At 39.1% G+C, this 23,031-nt stretch overlaps 1 protein-coding gene across 1 annotated transcript in view; it reads left to right on the top strand.

Annotated features, from left to right (window-relative positions):
- Positions 1-974: 974 nt before the first annotated feature.
- The window catches only part of dmd (dystrophin), a 244,093-nt gene continuing 222,036 nt past the window's right edge, over positions 975-23,031 (top strand). The window contains exons 1-2 of the mRNA XM_088329820.1: positions 975-998; positions 1,667-1,712. Coding sequence (XP_088185946.1) covers positions 975-998; positions 1,667-1,712 — 70 coding nt within the window. The remainder of the gene's footprint in view (positions 999-1,666; positions 1,713-23,031) is intronic.

The following is a 23,031-nucleotide window of genomic DNA, read 5'->3' as shown; positions in this document are numbered from 1 at the left end:
TATTCTGTGTCACTTCGTTAGTCCCCATAAAAACTATATTTTTTCTGCATTCATGGCAAACTTTGAAATAGCTGGTTACATTTTTCTGTACTTTTTTAATCAATTTTATTTATCAAAATATTAAATTTCATGCAATAAAACTCTTCTATTGAATTAAGATTTTTCTTTAATGCAAATGATTAAATTTGGTGCTTAAAAAAGGGATCTATTACTTTGCAATTTGTCATTATTCAGCATGCCAAAGGGCGCCAACAGACAATGGGACTGGGGAATCCCAAAACCTGCCTCCGATCTTCCAAACCCTCAAGTATAAAAGAACTGCACCGACAGCCTTCTTTGTCAGGCCATCATCAATTATCCCCATTCTTATCACAATCACACTGTTTCCAGAGTAATCCTGGTTTGTGAGGTTGTTTTGTTTTCTGGTTTGGACAGTTTTGTGAATTGCCCATTGAGCATTTGTTTGATTATTTTGTTACTAAACACCATCTTTTTGAGCACCTTGCCTGTCACGTCTGGCGCGGTTGCCATGGCACCCAGTTGGTCCCAGCCAGGTGGCGCCGGATTCTGGCGCGGTTGCTTCGGGGCCCAGTTGGGCCCGCTCATGACACCGGCTGAGACGCATTTGACTGAGTGCTTCTTAGGGTACTTAAACGCGTTCCTTTGAACTGTGCTTCGGTGGAACGTTTGTTAAACCTGTTTAAACACTGTGAGACTTATGTTAGATTTCTGTTAAATCCTGTTAAATGCCTACTTCTGTGAATCTGCCCGTATTTGATCATGTTTTGATTTTGGTCTGATGTCCGTTGGACATTCTTTTCTTTTGAGTGGATTTCTAATCCTCTCCTGCGACCATCGATTCCCGGATCGATTGTGCGCCCTCCTCCTCTTCCCCCAATAAATTGTGAGTACGTCTACGCGAATGGGTCCGTTTCTGCTTCCCTGTTTTTGGGTCCACTGCAAGTTATATCATAATGACCCTGAAAAGGAAGCTGTCGGTACTATACTTTTATACTGGGATCCTGCAGAGACTAAGGTGCCCTTTGGCAAATGTTGGCATGCTGGATCATGACACTCGCACTCTCAGTGAAAGTTGTTATTCTTAAATAAATATATTTCTGTCTATTTTGTGTTTTTTAAAACCAATTTGATACTTTTTTCTTTACATACTGTATGTATGTATAAACAATGAAACAGAAACTGTAAGCAGGTAAATTTAAACAAGAAAACAAATGGAATGGTTGACGTTATCTATTCTCTTCATGTATTGCCAAGGTGTCGGATTTAAGACTGTCTATCGGCATATACAAAAATTAAATACTTCATTAATCAATTTATTTTTTCCTCCGGCACACAATTATGTTTTCAAACCAATGCAGCCCAAAAAGTTTGCCCACCCCTGCTTTAGAGTGGCTCGGGGATGGAGAGCTCTTCAAATCCAAGGAAAGGGAGAGAAAGGAGGAAAAAGAGGAGGAGGAGGATGCGGGAGGAGGAGTCATCGGCGCCGAGACTTGAGCGGGACTGTTTGTGAGAACGGAATGGTCTGCTTGACGCGTTTTTGTCCTTCTTCGGACGCTCGCGGACGTTGAGGTCCTCGCAGAGTTGAACTGGATTATCGCTTTTGTGTTCACGTGTTCTGTTCTGACGAGCACCTCGGCCGGATTAGGGGCGGACAACATGTTGGGGATATACTGGAGCTGCGCGCTGTTCAGGTGTGTCCTCTTTTTGTTAAGAGTCCAACAAAGTCCATTCGGGAGCCGGTCTGCGATGTCTGTCGCTAAGCATTTGACCGAACCAACGGGAGTCCTACCGGTTTCTTAAATAAAGTCCAAATACGCACGCCTGGCACGCTGCAAAACATTCCTCTGCATGTGGTGCGGTTGGGTGACGCTTTGCAACAGGCGCCCAACACCTGTTTATTAGTGATGGGGATTACGGTTCTTTCTAAAGAAGTCGTTTTATTAACGATTGCGCGAGGAGGGGACATTTCACACCGGGGAGGGTCTCCCCGGTGGGATCACTTGATTTTAACGACAATTTACCAACAATAAAGGAACATTGTGAAGCAATTTAATTACTTTTGAAACGATTTCTGCTACTATTATATAACAGCCTTTTTGCCTAAATACACAGTGAACTTGTACATGTTTTAAACTTGTTTATACTAAACAAACAAAAATGACACCACTCGTACTGACCAGTCACCAGCACCTTCGGGAGAGACAGAAAGAGTGAAAGGGAATGAGAAAGAGGGAGGGAAAGACAGAGAGGTAGAAAAAGAGAAAGAGAGAGAAAGAGAGGAAGAGGAAAGTAGAGAGAGAGAGAGAGAGAGAGAGAAAGAGAGAGAGAGACTGTAAGAAAGAAAAGGAGGGAGAAAAAAAATAGAGAGGAAGAGAAAACCAGAGAGAGAGAGAGAGGGAAAGAGAGGGGAAAATGGAGTGAGAAATAGAGAAAGAGAGAGTGAGAAAGAGAGACTGAAATTCAGAGAGGGAGACCGCCATAAAGAAAAAGACAAAAAGAAAAAGTCAAAGCAAGTAAAAGAGAGATATAAAGAAATAGACATAGCAAGAAAGAGATAGAGAAAGAGAGAAATGGACTGAGTGGGAGAAAGAAAGGCAGAGAAAAGGAGAGAGAAAGAAAGAGCAAGGAAGAGGGAAAGAAGAGAGCGGGAGGATGAGATAGGCAGAGAGCGAGAGAGAGACAGAATGTACGAGAGAAAAAGAGACAAAGAGGAAAAGAAACAGGGAGCGAGAAATAAAGAGTGATAAAGAGAAAAAGTAAGAGTGAGAAAGAGAGAGACTGAAAAACTAAGAGAACAAAAGCAAGAAAGAGAAATGGAAAAAAGAGAAAGTCGAAGCAAGAAAAATAAAGGGAAAAGAGAGGTCGAGAGAGATAGACATAGCAAGAAAGAGAGAGAAAGAGATAATAGACAGAGAACCCACAGCGTGACAGAGAGAGAAAGGGAGAGAGAAATAGATAGAGACAGAGAGGGAAAGAAAAGAGAGAGAAAGAGAGAGAGGGAGGGAGAGAGAAACCACAGCAAGAAAGAGAGAGAAAGGGAGAGAGAGAAAACGTCGGGACAGGAGCCGGCCCCCTCATTGACAAAGAACCATTATGTTTGCTAACGACACATCACTATACCGTCTATTTTTCCTCTCGTCACCCGAAAAAAGACAGAAATCTTTCCTCTCCTCTCACTCAATGACACCGTTGCTTTGTCTTGCGAGCTGGATTAGTTTCACATGCACTCGTACATCAAATCACCGTTTCAGTTTGAACGAAACCGAAACGTCTTGAACAGATCCCATCCTCAAAATCAATCAAAACATCATGGTTTTGTACTGAACAATGTACACTGTATGTTTTGTAAGTGTATCAGGTGAACCCTTGTTTAGCATGAGGGTTACATTCTCCCCTAAAATATCTAATAGGCAAAATACATTAAATTCCTTAATGTATACAATTAATTATTGAAAGCAAACAACAGATCGTTTTTAAACACCAAGGCATTCGTTTAATATAAAAGAGCTCTGTGTACTGTATCTGTAAACATGTATTTAATGTATTTGAGTCGCGTTATAGCGAGGGATTGCTGTTCACTATTTTGATTATTTTTTGTGAAAAAAATGTAGATCCTTTCTTATGTTTATTTGAGGGATGTGACATCATGAGATAGCTATCGCATGAGCAGAACGGCAGTCAAGTCAATTATTTGTATAGCCCTTTTATTACAGAGTCTCTATGGGCAGCACAGACACGATTGCAACATCCCCTAATCTGAAACCTCTATAAGGTCAATGAAAAACTGGGAAAATAAACAAACCTTGAGAAGGGGTCACATATGAGATAACCCCCCCACAAGATGACCAGGCTGCAAAAGATGTTGCGTGGGCTACAATAGACAAAGCATAATGTTAACCCCATGCGAAAACGGCATTCCTGACATTTATTGCTTTTGTTGAGTTTTGAAAAACATACTTTCACTTAGTCTATTTTTTAGAATTCAGCAATTAATTAGTATTGATACCACATTCGGAGTTTGTCAAAACAATCCTTTGGCCTTACTGTTTAGATTTCTCATGTGATAATGGCCTTACATACGTCTGATGAGTTTATAGGAAACATTAATGAAAAATACTAGATTTTAAAATGATATTGTATGCGATAATCACAGCACAATTTCTTACAGTACTGCCATAATCGCATTTTAGGTATGAAAGTAGTCAAGGCCATTATCGCATCCCAACAGTTAAATTATAGAATTCGGAATAATAATAATTCCAATATTGAAAAGTTAACAAAAATATGAATACCTGAGAGCACCTCCCATGCATAAAACAAAAAGTAAAAATTGGAAAAAATAAACTTAAGTAAGAACTGAAATCCTGAAAAAAATGTCCAAGACTGGAACGGCGAATGAAAATAAAAAACCCTATTGGGAGAAAATTTTGTTTATTTTTAAAGTATTTATATATACTGCTATCCCTCAGTTATGCTGTTAAAGGGGGACCAAAACACCCCACAAAGCCACTTTATAAAAGCCCCTAAAGGTCAAACTTTCCTCAAGATGACTTCCTTACCGACTGAGAGTATATGACTGTAACAAGATAATAACTACAGATCTACAAATAAAAATACATAACACATAATTGCAGTTGAATGAATGCTTTTAGTTGTCATTATACAAAAGTACAACAAAATGAGAAGGCTTCTCTTTTCAGTGTAAGCAAACAATTTAGAGAGCAGCTGGTTAACTGCACGCTAGCATCGGGAATCCTCAGACTGAGCCAGGTGTCTGCGATAAATAAAATACAACCGTCTCGAATGTAACAGTTTCCCACAATTGTAGCCCCCGGTCATCAGTTTCATGGGTTATCGATCTGGCGTTGGTGAAATACAGGCTCTGTAGGGTTGGCTTGTAATGGTTGTTAGTGGGCCGCAGCAACACCACTCTTGCTTTTTCTCCCGACGCGGCCTCAGTCCTTTTTCTGTACCTGATAACAATTCACGTACCACCTGGTGGTGATTACTATTTGTTTGTGCTCTTTTGACTTTCCTCAGAGTCTGATTTGATTGATTAATTTCTTTTCAGTGTAATGAGCCACTAAAATACTAGCTGTCGCCGTGCTTTGCAGATTCTTTTAGGTGGACTTATTGACTTGTGCGCCCGCCCTACACTTTGACTCACAATAGCTGCCCCTGTGATAGTCTTTGCTGTGTACTGTATGCTGCAGGACCCAATGCCATTTTTTGGGGATATCAATGACAATAAAGATAATTTAGTTAAAAATCTGAGCAGCGGTGAACTAGTGATAACCGATACATGAAGTAGCGAGGTGTCTGTGACTATATTTTTCAACGTTTTTTTTCTTTTCTCAGTAAAATAAGAATAAAACTTACCTAGAATAAGCAAGATTACTGTAGTTATTTTTTTGTAATAATGGTTGTAAATGATTATTAAAATGGGATATATTACTGTAGCAAATATGAGGGGTAAATACATTTTTCTAACAATTTATTGACCAATTGAATTAAAGAGCCAAGTTTATTCTTTTCAAAACTCGTCTCGCCTTTTTGGAGCACCACATACATTTTTAGATCAACATGTCAGGAAAACGGATGAAAAACCTTGTTTAGTTTTTCTTTTTACCGGTTTTGATAGTTCAATATTCTTTAATCAAGGCACACACACACTTTTGGTTTTATGGACTTTTCTTTTCCTTTTCATATCCTGAAGAAGCTTGAATAGAACACAAAAAAATAACAAGAAAATAAAACAAAACAAAACCAGAAGTTGAGAACTTGAAACCTGGCACCATTTGGAAAGACAACAACATTGGCTTGTTTATTACGTTATTGTATTTTGATAGAGTTCCCCCTTTTACGTCACACCAATACCAACACCTAGCAACAACGAGATGTTCTCCAAAATTCTGCTTCGATGAAGATAACGGCTCAGTCTTTATGTCCACGGCTGTAGAGCGATGAGGACCACTGGATGCAGAGTGTTGAAGGAGAAGTTTACTGCTGGCGGCTTGAGGCTTCTCTGAGGTTGCTGGCTTTGTACCACTGGTTTGGCCGCTAGCTTGATCAAGCTTGGCTGCTGACTTGGCAAGGTTCTCTGGCTGCTTGTTGAGCTGAGACTTGGACAGGACCGGCCAGTATTTTAATCCAACTCCTCCTGTCAGGACTTGCCCTCCTACTTTCTGGCTGGCCAAATTCAGACTGCCCTTGCAAAGTGAGACGTGTACCAGCTCTGGGTTCCGGTCTCTTGGGAGGGGCGTACCCCCTCTGTTGGAGTTGTCGCGGCAACCTTTGATGCACAAACGTCCCCTCCCCAATCTCACATTTCACCAGTATCAGTCAGATAACATATCTTTGTGATTGACTTAAAACACAGTATTTACTTCAAATTTCTTGACATTGTTTGATCATTTTCTGACATTGCGAACTGGTATTCTGACCAAATATTGAATACTCTACTATACCATTAGCACACCTTTATCTATAACAGATTAGTGCTCATTTTAATCATTATTTTTTTCTCATTTTGCGTACTACATACTACAAATATCTAAAAAATCCTACTCAGAACATTGAGACACGTTTTTTGCATATGTATTTGTGTGTTATCGGCAGTGTTTGGCCTTATCCATGGCCCATTCTGATAAGCAGCAGTTTGATAAGAAGCAGCACATACAACACTTCTGAAATGTGTTTATGTATCAATGAGTAGAGGGCGGATTTTATTGCCAGTTAGTTATTTAGAAAAAGCAAGAGTAAATAAAAAATAGTACAAAACTAAAAGGATTTTGTAAAACTTTGAGAAACTTCTTGTTAGCCTTGCAAGCGTTTTGACAAATTGTCACCACCTCGAGGCATCAACTTGCTTGCATTCCACTAATGAAGGGAGGGAGGCTGCAACTCTAGGACTTAGGGAATGTGCTCACTGATGCATATATAATAGCCAATAAAAAACAATATAAGAAGGTCCTGTGTATAAAAGCAACCGCTTGGTAAATTAATCAGGACACATAACATGTTTTCCTGGCCATCCAGACTCAGTCAGACATTATTCCCAAATGAATAACTGGATGAAAGCAAAAAGCGGGAAATCCACTCGATATTCCGAGAGGATGCTCGGCGTTCCGAAATCATCCTCCCAGCCTTGACAGCGTGAAAATGTGTGTTTGTGCGGCGTGATGCGACTCAGGCCACAGGTGCATGCTGGGATTTGCCATGCTGGCTCAGCTCAGCTCCACTCAGGTCCGTCATGATCCTCTTTTAGACAAAGTCCACACATAAGCTCTGTCTTCTTTCCCCCCCCTTTTCTACCTTACATGCATAATCTTCACTTAAGCACCTCCCACTCACTGTGGGTCTATTTGAGTTAGTTTTTCACCTCCGTCTTTTTGTTATTCTTTGTCTCATTTTGACACATTCTAGGGTCTCAATATGAAGAGTGCCCGCTAGCCATGCTTACTTTGTAGGGAGAGACTGAAGGTCTTTGACCTAATTTTGCATGCCTTCATTCATTTGCATATCGGTTGCCTGCATATGTCTGCGGTTTGACATTTGCGTTAACGTATTTATTGTCAGAAATTGACCGTTTAAAAGGCAGAGTTCCCTTGGTTATTGCGGTTAATAGGGACCAGAACCCCCTGCGAAAAGTGAAAATAAGCAAAGTTGCTTCGCCCCTTTATAAAAGCCCCCAAGGGTCAAACTTGACTTGAGATGAGGTTCGTACCGATTGAGAGTGTGTCTCACTTGGAATAGCCTTCATTTTTTAGAGCAAGAATAGAAAGTCGTCTTTCAGGCGAAAGTTCTTTTTTTCTGGAAATTTTAGAAGTTTAATCACACCCACAAACGTGATGCTCCAGAGAGGCTCAGAGGTCAAATTCATAGTTGCTCTACCCAGTTAAACCGTTTTAACTGTGCTTACATTATTGCACAAGGGTTTTCCAATCATCCGTTAGCCTTCTAAAGCAATTAGCAAACACAATGTAATATTATACCACTGGAGTCCTGGTTGCTGGAAATGGGCCATTATATACCGATGAACCAAAAATTTGCAGCTTAAATAGTCATTTACCACATTAACAGTCTACGGAGTGTATTTCTGATTAGGTTCATGTTACCTTCATTGAAAAAAACTGTTTTTTTTCAAAGAAAATAATGACATTTCATAGCGACCCCAAACCTTTGAATAGTAGTCTACAGTATGCGCATGTTCACAGTGGCAGTTGTACTGAACATTATGTTTGTATTTGTAGTTAGAGCCAAGTAGAAATTCCCATTGTTTTCACACAAAAACGTGATTTATGATTTTTTTTACCTCGTCAACCCCCCTGTCTCCTACTTTTGACACATCTTACAAGATGGAGTAAAACAGTTTTAAATACACTGTGTAATATTTGACTACTAGACGTCGCTATGTTGAGTAGTGCACCTGAAAACGAGTGCCACAAAGCAAATAACGCAGACCTTGAGGTTACCATTTTTCTTCTTATGTTTTTGCCTCGTCTTTCAAAGGGTTTCCTTTCACAAAAAGCTGTTTTCAAGAAACTCAGTAATTTTCAATTGTTGTTTACTTTACAATGCTGAAAGCTAGAAACATAATTTTTTCTCATGAAAGATGAGGGTTCAAGCTTTCTTTTGATAGGTCCTATACTTATATAGCTACAAAGAAAAACGTCTGGCAGTTGAAGATGAAATGCAATTACATCGGTGCTACGGGGATTTATAAAGGATTGATATCTGATAGTATTTGATTATTCTTTTAGGTATCTACGTGTAGCAAGGTGAGGCTAAGAGCGTCATTTATCCAGGTTGTTACCTTTTCATGTAAAAGAAAAATAGTTCCCCATTTGTAGCAGCCAAAGAAAAGCCGAGTTGTTTTATGTTTGAGGGGAAACATCAAGCGCTTGACAGGCAAAGGAGCATTTTATGTCAGGCTGCTTATAGAGCGCTAAAATTGGGTATCAGTTATCTTGCAGCTACATCCCTGCTACTTTATGATCATCATCCTACATATTGTTGCTTTAGGGGGACGTACAGTTTCAGGTATGTGAGGATGATAGGGGAAGTAAGTCTAGGAGAGAAATAAATGTTTACAGCCCATGTCATAATGTTTACTTTATACGGCCGCTCTGGTGAGTGCGTGCAAGTGTTTCTCAGATTGTAACAGAGCAGTCAGTTTGCTTCCATTTTCTTCCCTTCATGGACAGTGTGAACATGTGCAAGCGGGCCTTGACAGCATACTTACCTTATGTGAGGCCGAAGATCTTGGGCCTCCACCTGAAACTTGGGCCGGTGAGGGCTTAAAATTTCGTTCATTAAGTCTCGTGCTTTTGTTTTTTTGGGTGGGTTGTTATTTTCTTTGTGGAGGATCTGCACAACATGCACATATTTTTACTCATTTCATTCTTTACATGACTGCTTTTTACTTTTACTTGAGTAATATATTTCAGAAGTAACTGTACTTTTACTTGAGTAACGCACTTTGGCGACAAAGTTACATTATTGAGATAAATTTATCATAAAAAACATGCTTTCCAAACTATCAGTTTAACTCTAAATCACGAAAACCCAAAGAACTAATTATCCTCGGTGTCAAAGTAGAAGATGCGCCGCTTCCTCTTTCTACCTCTTCGTCCCTTACGTCCGAAGTTGTTTCCGCTTCTCGCCAATAGCTTACAAGCTTCACAAACTTTCTGCTTTTCGGCCAAATATTTCACTATTTGTAGCTTGCGATTTCCAGAATCTGATTTTCTTTTTGTTGTTATTTCATGCAGTTTCATCTCGCTGCACTTCGCTGAAATGCGCGGAAGTGTTCATTTCGCCTCTGCACTTTTAGAGTGCACACTCATTTGAGGGATTCGGCCCCAAGTAAATCAGAAGCTGTGTACCTCATTCGAAATGCACACTAAAAAAAAGGCTTCGGGTTTACTTCGGGCTAGTTCCTTCTAATCAAGTTAATCAATTGGGTTCGGCCTCATTCGGGCTTACATGTTGTCCAGTTACTATACTCTCTCACACATGCTACTATAGTTATTTACATATCACTATACTCTCTTCAGTGACTGAAATAATGTCTGGCCGGATGCCCGGGGCGTGCATCTTTTACTTCGGGCATACAACTTACAAAACGTCTCGCCAGGGTGGCCAACAACTTTTTCAAGGGGAAAAAAAAAGATTATTTTTCAAATCAAACATTTATTCCGATTTCTAAATCTTCGTTCGGTTTGGAAATTTCGGAATTTCGGTTCGTTTGGCAATTTGCATACTCGGCAGCCAATCAGAAGCCTGCATCAAATAACTTCATGCTTCCGGACTTTCCTTATAAGGTCGTGCGTTTGCATATCATTTTCCAAAGTAGACGCACAGAGAACACAAAAAAATGGATAAGTGATTAGGAATCAAGCCAAAATCTCAGCCCAAGAAGAAATATTCAAAAGAAGCTAACAACATTTTTGATGCTACAAAACGTCAACGTACAATAAAAGCATCGTAGAAAGAGAAGTTCACGTGGCTTGTAGCAGACGACACAACGCAAACATTGCCTGAATGAAGATGAGTAAATACAGGTACATACTGATGGCAGATGGAAAACAGTGATGTCCTATACATGCAATGAATGTTATAAGTAGATTAATAATAAACCTAATTTTAAAGTTCTGTTATATATTCTGATTATCAATCCTTAATACTTAGTAATAATGGCTTTTTTACGATGACTCGTCTTATTGCGTTTCAAGTTGTGAAAAATGGGGCAGGCAACTTTATTGTCTGCCCCGGTGTCCGGTAACTTTTTGTCATGAGTTTCAGACACGACATACTACCATAATCTCAAACACACTACTATGCTCTCTCACACATATTACTATACTTTCATACTCACACTACTATACTTTCATACTCACATACAGTACTACTATAATCTTTTACACACATACTACTATATTCTCACATATACTACTATACTTTCTCACTCAAACGACTACACTACGAGCAAATTTGTCGAACTGTACAACATATACACACACATATTAATCTGCATTGTCATGGTAACCAAAAGTACCTTAACTAAAACCACACTGAGAAGGTAAGTGATCATTTACACTAGGTGGGAAAAACCTCTACAATGAAAAAGAATAGAAGTGTGTGTGTGAGAGCATAATAGTGTGTGTGTGTTTGTAAGTGTGTGATATTCTATAGGAGTGTGTGTGTGATAGAATTGTAGTATAACGGTGAGAGCAAAGTAGTGTGTGTATGAGAGTATAACCCTGTGTGTGAAAGAGTATACTGTAGTATTTTTAGTGAGAGAGTATATTAGTGTTTGTGCATGGTATGACTGACTCTGTATGAGGGATAGTTGTGCATGTGTGAGAGGATTATATTATATGTGAGAGCAACTGTGATTTCCTTCTCAAACACCCTCTAATATTACCTGGCCATCAGTATCAAATATTTGTCAGTCTGTTTTCTCATTTTGGGGACATCAATGAGCTTGGATCTGGAAGTCATTATCTCACATGTAATAGACTCGGTTGTGGTTGAGCCAATTTGTTGCAAACTGTTGCCTCATTTTTTGTCAATTCGAGTCCCTTGCACTTACATTCGCAATCTCCAGTTCTCTGGATTAGCATTTTTCTCTTTAATTCATGTCAGTGGTGCCATAATATTGTGCTGACGTGAATTTCAAGGAGGATCCCAAGCTAAAAATGCCAAGTCAAAAAGCTATTTATGTCATTTTTACAATGCTTCCATAGAAATTTAACTGATATGGTTTTAAAGGTTAAGTCGGAGGATTCAAAGTCATATGAATGGAAGGGAAAAATAAAAATATAAGCTATGAGCTGAGGGCCTGACTAGTATTTTTTGAAATGAAGCTCATAATTTTGTGCAGTAGTTTGCAAGCTTTTCTGTACCACAGACCGGTATCATGTCTGAATTTTTTTGTGATAAAATAATAATAATAATAATAAGCCTAAATTCACTGTGTAATCACTAAAACACTAGGGATCTAGAAACAATTGGAAAAGGCATTACATTTCACCTCATCATCAAATTATTTTTACCCACAGTACCATGTTGTACAGTAACAATGTTGTACTGGTTGAACCTTATCCCATAATGCTCAATTATAATGTTGCACAACATGGCAGCGTAAATAAAACAGTGTGGGGATGAGATAAAACGATGTCACCTAGAATCCTAGTGGTCTAGGGGTTCAAAATTAGTGCTCTCCCTACCGCGATCAAGGTTATAATCCTGTTTTACCCAATGCTAAGCAAAATTGGTCAGCTGTATTTCCTGACAGATGAAATAGTAATCTAAGAATCTAGATTCCAATCACCTAGATCGTTATCAAGCTCTCACATAGCCTGCTAACAAGCTGAAAATTGGCGTCACCTGTGTTGGAGCAGAGAAACCTCCAAAACATGCAGGACGTGCGGCTCTCCAGGACCGGGTTAGCCACCCCTGGTCTAGAGGGAATCTTCATAGAGGAATGGGCCAAAATACCAGCAACATTGTGCGAAAGGCTTGTTAAAGAGTTTCAGAAGACGTTTGGCCTCCGTTATTGTCAACAGATAGTACATAACAGTATTAGGGTGAAATTTTTGTAATGACCCAATACTTATTTTCTAGCACGATTTGCTAATATAAATATATTTCAAATCAAACAATTTGATTTTCTGTTTATTTTTCACATTTTGTCTTATGATTGTGGTTTACCTATGTTGACATTTACTCTAATATTTTCAGGTGGGAGAACTTGCTAAATTAGTTGACTAAATATTTATTTGCTCAAATGTTTTGTCTTGTTTTTGCTCCTATTTGCCTGCCGTCTTAATTTCTATCTTATTTGACCTTAAAGATTCAGATTCAGATTCAGATTCAGATTCAGATCTACTTTATTGTCATTCTAGTACACGTGTATACAGAACGAAATGTCGATGCATCTGACCCCCACAGTTTCCTTGAATGTACAGATATAAATAATGTTGTATTGTATTTTGGCTACGTATAGTATTTTACCATAGTTCCGATAGTGCAAGAAGAGTAGCTAACCAGATGCGCAAAATGGGCAGTCAGGTTAACAAGTCAGGTACACAGTAACATTAACACTGTAACAATAACGCTGTAATTACAATAGTGCAGAGAGCAATGTGCAGGAGTGGCAAGCTATAAAAAAAAACTGCCAGTAGTGCAAAAGTCAGATTAGCAGCCGTTTAGATTTAAGTTAACTATATGTTAGATTGACCATTTAACAGTCTAATGGCCAGGGGGACTAGACTATTGCGGAGCCTGGTGGTCCTGCACCGCACACTGCAGTACCTCTTCCCGGAGGCTAGCAGAGTGAACAGTCCATGATGGGGGTGAGAGGGGTCCCCGGTAATGTTTTTAGCATGGGATAGGCAGTGCTTCTGGCCAATGTCCTGAATGGAGGGAAGTGTAGTCCCGATTATTTTCTCTGCTGTCCTCGTTACCCTCCTAACACTACCCCAGTCGGTAGCGCTGCAGCCTCCACACCACACAGAGATACAGCTGGTCAGGATACTCTCTATGGTGCCCCTGTAGAATGTAATGAGGGAGGGTGGGGGCAGGTGGGCTCTCCTCATCCTCCGCAGGAAGTACAGGCGCTGCTGTGCCCTCTTAACCAGTGATGCAGTGTTTACGGACCAGGTGAGTTTGTTTGTAATGTGCACCCCTAGGAACTTGATACTGCTGACAACCTCCACAGCCTTGTTGTTGATGCAAAGTGGGGCATGGTTGGGCTGGTTTTTCCTAAAGTCGACAATGATCTCTTTAGTTTTGTCGACATTCAGGACCAGGCTGTTGTCCCTGCACCAGCCCACCAACTGCTCCACCTCCTCTCTGTAGGCCAGGTCGTTGTCATCCCTGATGAGGCCCACCACTGTTGTGTCGTCAGCATACTTCACGATGTGGTTTGTGGCGGACCTAGGGACGCAGTCGTGTGTCATCAAGGTGAACAGCAAGGGGCTTAGGACGCAGCCTTGGGGGGAGCCCGTGCTGAGGTAGATGACAAGCTGAGTTTAGTCAGCCATTATCATATTTTTTTCAAAATTGTTGTCTTTAAAAGTGCTCAGAAATGTGGAATGTCACAACTGTTTACACTTGCTTTGTATCCTTTACGTAGATACCGGTGAGTACATGACCTACTATGGTAATAATGGGCGGCGGTAGCTCAGGAGATAGAGCGCTCGTCTTGGGATCAAGGGATCCCAGTTCGAATCCCGGCTTTTCCGTGTTACATGTCGAAGTGTCCTTGGGTAAGACACTGAACCCCTAATACCCCCAATAAGCATGTTAGCGTCTTACATGGCTGGAATACAAGACCGCTATTGGGAAATGTGAAGCACACTGTAAAGCGCTTTGGGAAGTCATTGACTTGAAAAGCGCTATATAAATGCAGATCATTTTATTTCATTGCATATGTGATAGGTGATGCTGTTGTGTTTGAATAATTTAACTACTGAAATGCATTCATGTAGCCTGACTAATTGATTTATTGATATTCTATAAGTCCGATGAGTGTTTTTACACCAGCGTAATTGCTGGTGTAATGTGCAGTCCGAGGCCACTTTTAGGTTGGATGTCAATTATTTTTGAATCTCTGCTTTTAGAAATTATGTACTTTTTCTTAATATTGTTACACATTATCTTTTAGCTTGACCAAATGTTTGAGTTAGAAGATGCAGCATATTTCCTGGCTGGAGACGTGTGTTGATTTATTAACATAATTTTCAAATCCCCTCAAAATAAACCCAACATTAATTGTTCAAGTAAATACTGGAATTGAGGCAAAAAAAAATGGCAACGATGTCCTACCGAATTGTCAATTGCAAAATAAAAAAATTAGAGAAAGTGAAATACATCAAATAAATAGTATGTGATGAGAGGATGTTTGGCTAAAAATATTTTTGATTAATTCTCAACAAACACAATATGAACAATTCACCTTTGAAGGTCACGAGTGGGCATGTCCTCGTACTGTGCTCAGCATGAAGCTCTCGTCCCAGCCGCTGATTTCGATTTATTTTCCATTAGTTGAGCTCAACATGGACATTAACATAAAGGTGAAACATTTTGAGAGTGCAAAGCAATTGGTTAGGAAAATATATACTACTTGTCCTTTTTAGAGAAATGTTTGACAAACAGAAGATCTTAGAAGCTTGGATTCTTCACTGGGCCTTCAAACATACCATGCATTTTTTTAAATTTGTGGTATCCGGCAAAATAATTAGTTGAAATATAGTTTTGCACTTTTAATTACATTTTCTGCACTATAAGGCGCACTGGATTATAAGCCGCACCCCCTGAAAATATTTTTTCGTCATATATTTTCCATACATAAGGTGCACCGGACTATAGGGCGCTACAGGGAATCTTCAACAAAACAGTCAGATAGTTTAGTCAAACTTATTAACCCCTTAACATTCCGACACTCAATAATGCAGACTAATAAAAGAAAAAATCAGCCGAGAAGCATCTTTGTATTAATGGACGTTGCTTGTTGCTGGCTGTCTGTTTAGCCCCATAATTCCCATTTACAAATACAGACTACAGTAGTAAAAATGTTTTCTCTAGGCCGTAGTGCAACCTAACGTTTGATCCACATTCATCTTTTTCGGCCAATTACAGGCTTTGTTTTGACCCGCTTCAGCCTATGCGAGCCTTTAAATGCTAAAAAGGACCCGCCTCCTTTACCTCTGAATAAATTCAGCCAATAGTGACCGATTTAAATGATGATTGACACATTGGTTAGGAAATGAAAAGCCTTTACATATATCCCAGCATACAACGCCGACTACTCCGCCTACGGGGGAAAATCGACATATGAAATGCACCCAGTCGTGGTCACAAGACGCAAAAGGACTGGCTGCATGATTGATTTGGGATGGCTTTTTGGAGCAAAACACCATATTGACCGTTTTAGTGACAAATTCACATTTTAAAATGGCCAAAAGCTGCAAAATGTTTATTCAGTTTATGAGCTCCCTTTAATTTTCAATCGGAATGTGTATAGATGATTCCCTCATCCACTAGGGTTGTAGGGGCACCATTTCCTGTGGTGTGTCTTGGGCAAGTACGCACTGGTGGCAGCTGCCCTTTGCAGGCCAAACAATGTTTCCACCCAGTCTTAAAAAATTGTGAAAGATGTTCCGAAACAGCCCAAGATAAACTGAGTGTTCTAGTGCAGACACCTTGGCATACTTAATGGGCACCAATTACTACTTTTGTATTTGCTGGGCTTTGTCACTATTTTATGATGATTTAAATCCATCTAAACGACTTTAAAAAGCCTTATTTGTGTGTTTGTGTGTTTGTATGTGACTTATAGGCTCCGAAACGGCTGAACTGATTTTTGTGAAAATTTATACAGTTGTACTAAAAGCCTCCACGACTGTCTTTAGCTAGGTTTGGGTCAGTGCACCCCCAATAGATACTAACACGATAAACATCTGCTTTCGCGTGAACACCTTTTGTGGGGTCTCCAACACCCCTGGTGGCCAAACTGAGTACTGCAGCTCCCGACCACCGGCCGCTTCAAGCAGCCCAATCCAATCTTTTATTGGTAGAGCAACGCCGGGGATTTTACTGGTATTCATTAATCTACTTTCAGATTTGGAGTTTTTTTGTGAATATATGGATGTTGTTTGTTTTTGTTGTGGACTACTGGCAGACTGATATTTGATCATTGTGCCAAAAAAATGCTAAGGCTAAACTGTTTGGGCACGGCGTGCCATCCTGCAAATCTTTGATGTGTTATCTGTCCTGGTCTGCCACTGCCTGCCTGCTGCCCTCTTTAATTATGTGACATTCCACAGATTAGGGAACCTCCCTGTTTTGCCATTTTGAGAAGCCTAATTATCATTTCCTCTCATTTTGAGCCTTAGCACTCATGCGATCTCAGATAATAATCTGTCTAGTTCACATTTACTAGCACACATTTGGCCGGGTTTTTATAATATATTTTGCTACTTATGATTGCTGGAAAAACAACTTAAAAAAGACCCTATTTCTAAAAAACTTAACAGTTGCTTAGCGGGTTGGGTTTCTTAAGCCTAAAAATACATCAACACAGCATTTTATTCAGTGAGTGAGAAACGATTATTGTACAAAAATAGCAGGAGAATTTTTTTTTTTAATGTTTTGTTGTTTGATCCAAAACCACAACTGTATTTAAACTTCTGACTTTACAATAAGTCATCTTTGAGCGTTCGAAGTAGGATTTTCAAAGACCATGTAAACAAGTTATGGCTAGTTCAGAAAATAAATACATATGTTCAAAAATATGAAACGGTAATCCGTTGCCGTTGTGTTCTGCATTCTGATTTTCTGCCTGTGTTTGCCTGTGCATCAACAGTATTGCGGTCTTAGTTTTACCAAAACAGCTTGACAAACTTAGATTACTTACGGCCAAATCTATATGCAATCAGATGAGCGAGAGGGCTTACCTCTCTCAGCCATCTCACAATAAATACTTTGGACGCTCAATATCATTACTTACTTAGCCTGAGCATAATGGCTCGGCCACCTGGCTTTCCTCTGGGAAAGTGCATGTCTCCCTCTTGAAGTGAACATATTAAGGATGGCATGGCATTTGGCTTGACTTTATACAATATGGCTAACCTGATACAATTGAATTGTTTTCTCCTTCACATTTAAAAGATGTGTCAAGTCATTGTAACCTTAACAATCCTCTTATATATATATATATATATATATATATATATATATATATATATATATATATATATATATATATATATATATATATATATATATATATATATATATATATATATATATATATATATATATATATATATATATATATATATATATATATATATATATATATATATATATATATGCATTTCAGGTGAATTGGCCGGTCCAAATTGTCCCTAGGTGTGACTAAGCGAGTGAGTTGTCTGTGCCCGTGTGCCCTGCCATTGGCTGGTAACCAGTTCAGGGTGTCCCCTGCCCACTGCCCGATGATTGCTGGGATGGGCTCCAGCACCACTGCGACCGTACTGAGGATAAGCGGTGCAGCTAATGAGATGAGATGAGATATATATATATATATATATATATATATATATATATATATATATACGAAATCGGGCGGCACAGTTCAAGTCATGAGAACCTCCTGCGTGGGTTCAAATCCAGCTCCAGACTTCCTGTGCGGAGTTTGTATGTTCTCCCCGTGCTTGCGTGGGTTTCCTCCGGGCACTCCGGTTTCCTCCCACATTCCAAAAACATGCGGTTTGAATTGGCCGGTCCAAATTGTCCCTAGGTGTGACTGAGCGAGTGAGTTGTCTGTCCCCGTGTGCCCTGCGATTGGCTGGCAACCAGTTCAGGGTGTCCCCTGCCCACTGCCCGATGATTGCTGGGATGGGCTCCAGCACCCCCGCGACCCTACTGAGGATAAGCGGTGCAGCTAATGAGATGAGATGAGATATATGAAATCTTTGCACCCACGCGACAACATGAATGCAGTTGACAGTGGCTGAGGTAAACGGTAGATAAGACAAAAAAAAAGCTATACTATTTAACACCATTGGCAATGCAGTGGTCTGATGAGGTGGCTCACCTGTTCGGATAGCACAAAGAGCGGCATTTAAATAAACTGAGGATAGCATTAGTATGCCTAGCTACCCACCCATACCGTCTTCCTCTTGACATATTCACAGATCTTACCAAATCCTCCAGTCTTGCCTGACATCAGTCCACACAATCTGTACCATTTATATTGTAAATGGAGTATCCCCATACACTGGTGCTGATCTTCAGGAGGAAATGTATATCTCTAATCTTCTGATTGTACGTCTCCCGTTTTATCCGTTCACATTGCTGTGATAAGCTTTATGGTAGAGCACAAGTTTTCAATACGTATGATATGCCGAAGATGATAGTTTTGAATCTCTTGTTATTTGCAATAAAAGCAGCTAGTTTACGTAGTAAAAAATGGCAACGGTAAGATGCTAACATTAGCTACTTAGCACTAGCTAACTTATTTGTAGCTATATTGAGTGTCTTTGACGTGGCTCGTACCCATTTAACACAAAATTGCTCAAATACATCAAACGTACCTTGTAAAAATGCTCGCTGCAAATCCTGGAATACATTTAAGGTCTGCCACCAGTCCATCTGTCTGATGGCAGATAAACATCGCCGTCTTCTTAAAAGGGATATGATAAAATGGGAAATTGGGATTAGAACCGGTCTGCACAGCACTAAAACACTATCGTAAAAAGTCGTCGTCGTACTCTTCTGTTGTCGTTATTGATATTTATTTAATCTCAAATGCTCATTTAAGCGCTGTCAGCTGGGGTGCTTTTTGCCATTCTTCATGGCTCTCATTCTGCCTGGGAAGGTAACGTGATGTCACGTGCAAATGGTCAATAGGGAGAGATTTGTCTCAAAAACAAATATATATACGTGATTTATTTAAGATCAAAAAAATAATTTATCGATAAATGCACGCAGAAGACTAAAAATAACATTTGTAAATCACAGATATATTGTGTTATACATGATTCACACTGGATTTTGTCTGTTAATGGTACTGGAACAATTGGTAAATTGGCTTTAAAAAACCTCAGTAAAGTTATTAATATTTATTCATGAAAAAGGTGTATGAACCCTTAATTTGGAATTTGGTAAAAAATATTTTGACTTTGAAATAATAAGTATACATTGGATATAGGATTGAAAGCTTTCAAAACTGTATTACCCTCAAAACGTGTTGTATGTGGTTTTTGACACTGTAAGCAAATATTTGAGTTGGCCGCCCAACAGATGAGACCATATGGTTGGGGAGACTACTGCACTGGCTTACTCACCATCTAAAAAAATGTTAAATCTTCATTAAGGTGTACATAAAACACCAAATGTCAGGAAATACATATTTAACTGTTGTTTTAATGGTAAATGGTCTGCATTTATACAGTGTGTGCTCCATTTAGTCCTGTGTTGTTTCGGCGGGCATTTGACTTGACTGGTTTTGCAATGACGGCACACACTGCATTAGCGTTTATTGTGTTAACTTGAATCCATTTATCACTTTGACAAGGATGGCCATTTTAGAGTGTTTAGCTGACCTCACTGATTTTTGTTGTGGATAAGGAAACTAAAGTAAGTAATCCAACACTATCTTCCCTTATAAACTTAGCACCACAGGGTAGTGGAAACGAGTGGATTTTCATTTGCAACATTCAACTGAATTTGATCACATTTAATTGAATTGTCTTCATTGTGTGCTGCGTGATGCAAAAGGTCCAGGGTTCAATTCCAGGCAACCAGTTCAGGGTGTCCCCTGCCCACTCCCCGAAGGTGACTGGGATGGGCTCCAGCACCCCCGCAACATTAGTGAGGATAAGCGGCGGAGAAAATGAATGGATGTCTTCATTGTCATTGATAGATAGATAGATAGATAGATAGATAGATACTTTATTCATCCCCGAAGGGAAATTCACTTTTCCAGCAGCATCCCTAAGCTGAGAACAATCGAAAATAACTGAGAACAATCGAAAAATAACACGGGAGCTGCTGGAGATAACAACGTAGTAAACATTGTATGCAATAAGATTAGACATGGCACTTCAGAGTAAACATGTAATAAAGACTTTAAAGAGAATAAAAGATAAATGACTATCAGGAAAAAAAAGAGATTTACGATGTAGTGCATAGACACGCCCACATTATATTAGTGCAACATTAATGAATTAAAAAGGATTGTGCATCGTAACACTATTGCAATGAAATGAAGTACCATAACGTTAAGCAGCGAAAAAATCCCCCAAATAAGTCAAGACAAGTGAAAAATATATTTTCTCCCAGTTTCGTGCAACAGCATTTAGCGAGAACGAAAAAAGGAAAAACCAAAATAAGTCGCAATATATGTTTTTTAAGTTTTGTGCTCTCGTTTAGGGTGGTGATGGCCCTGGGGAAGGAGCTGTCCCTGAGCTGGTTTCTCCTTGTTTTGCGGTACCTGTAGCGCGTACAAGAGGAGGTGATGGCCGTGTGGGTAGTGTCTTTTATAATGTTTATGGCTCTGCTTTTGTATCACAAGCAGCCAATGTCCTCTGGAGTGGGCAGAGAGCAGCTGGTGATCTTCTGGGCTGTATTGATTACTCTCTGCATGTTTTCCCAGTCAAAGTCTACATGTATGATAATAATGATAATGAGGAGGATCATTTGGGGATTTTCATTGTTTCAAAGAGCTGCAAACACGAAAAGGCACAAAATTTCAGTAATTGATTAATGCAGTTCGGCCAACTGAAATAATTTTGCCTTTACTCTGAAAATGCTGGTCTACTAGTAATCCCAAGAGCCAAGAAGAGATCGTTCTCCATTTGGGGCCCATTGCTGTGGAATGCTCTTCCCGCTGAGATTCGATCTGGAACCTGAGTGGAAATGTTTAAATCTAAGTTTAAAACACACTTCTATTCTATAGCATATGAATAACCTATGTTACATGTTGACAACATCAGGGGATGGTGTCATAATAGTCTGTCAGTTTGCAATAGTCTTTGATCTGTGCAGCCCTTTGAGACTATTTGTGATTAAGGGCTATACGAATAAACATGACTTGACTTGACTTGACTTAAATATTGGGATCTACTTGGGCAACCATTCTTAACCATTCTGCTTTGTTAAGTCACATTTACAGAGAGTTGAGGTCCTCTGTTCGGTACATTTATGGATGGGCATATCTTTGTATTGGATTGTTCAAGACTTAAATGAGATTGTGATCCACACACAACTTTATTTATTCTTTTATGTATTTATGTATTTTTGTTAATTTATTTATGAGAATATTAATGAGTCACATTTGTTCAGAAACCAGTGATCTGTCAATCATTTATTTACTTAGTATTACTTATTTGTGTTTTTTACTGTGTTTTCATAGTATTTAATCTGAGATTTGGACTAGCTATGATGGAGCAGATCTTAGAAATAATGTGCCTTCTTTAAATGTGGGATTATTATTAACCCTTTCCATATTTGATAAAATTTGCCATGTTTTTACTCAAATTCAAATCAAAACCTGTTTAGAGGCATCCATTCCTAAAAAGGCAACTTCTTTTCTCTTAAGCTTGACATGAATAGAAACGGTTGGAAATTAACCAATGAGCCTTTACATTTTTTTTAAATAGAATCTTGATAAAATAGAGGTCGTTATTAATTTTTTTAGTTTAGGAAAAACATTTTGATGTATTTCTTTTCATATCGTCCGCAAGTGCTCTGATGCCAGCCTTTTGTGGCATGAGTAGGCATTTAGAAAGCATCTGGGGGCCTCAATAATGCTTTTTTTGAAAGTATTTTCGTGCCAACTCTTTAATATCAATGGTATGACGTTGGTGCTAATCTAACAAAACCCTCACTTTATGTCTTAAATAACATACAATTATTTTATCTCTTTTAATTGCTTTTTTTACCACAAAAAAACTTAAATGCGGCTCATCATCAAGTCATTGGTTGCTGTAAGTCTTTTAAGAAAGAAGGAACTTCTTGGTAATCTTAGTAAAGTAAGGTTGGACATAATTTGCAATTAGCAATACACTTTCTGAGACATCTGGCTAAAGACTAGCTTTTTTTTTTAGGAATAGAATTGATTTCAGCCACTTTAAATAACTTTGCACCATAGTTTGTTAATTAAGACATATTGATTGTATTAAATAGAGAATGCCAAAAAAGGTAGAAAATCTCTAAGGAAAAAACAGGAAGAATTTGAGCTGGAGGGCATCACAATGACTGTGTCAGGGTTCAAATCTCTGTTCCAATTTATAATTTATTGCTTGTCTGGCATTCAGTCTCTCATAAGCATTTGGCCTCATTTGACATTATGTTTTTGATTGACATATCTATAAAACATTCAAAAGGTTGAAGATGTTATCCATTTCCTGGATTTTAAAATAACTAGTAAAAATTCAACATATGCCTGCAGGTGCAGAAGGGTGCTTGTATGTCGAATGTACCTGCTTGTGG

The sequence above is a fragment of the Urocampus carinirostris genome, chromosome 3, assembly GCF_059441175.1.
Source record: "Urocampus carinirostris isolate Australia breed hairy pipefish chromosome 3, RoL_Ucar_1.0, whole genome shotgun sequence".
In the NCBI taxonomy this organism is placed as follows: domain Eukaryota; kingdom Metazoa; phylum Chordata; class Actinopteri; order Syngnathiformes; family Syngnathidae; genus Urocampus; species Urocampus carinirostris.
This window is presented reverse-complemented; position numbering and strand designations above follow the sequence as displayed.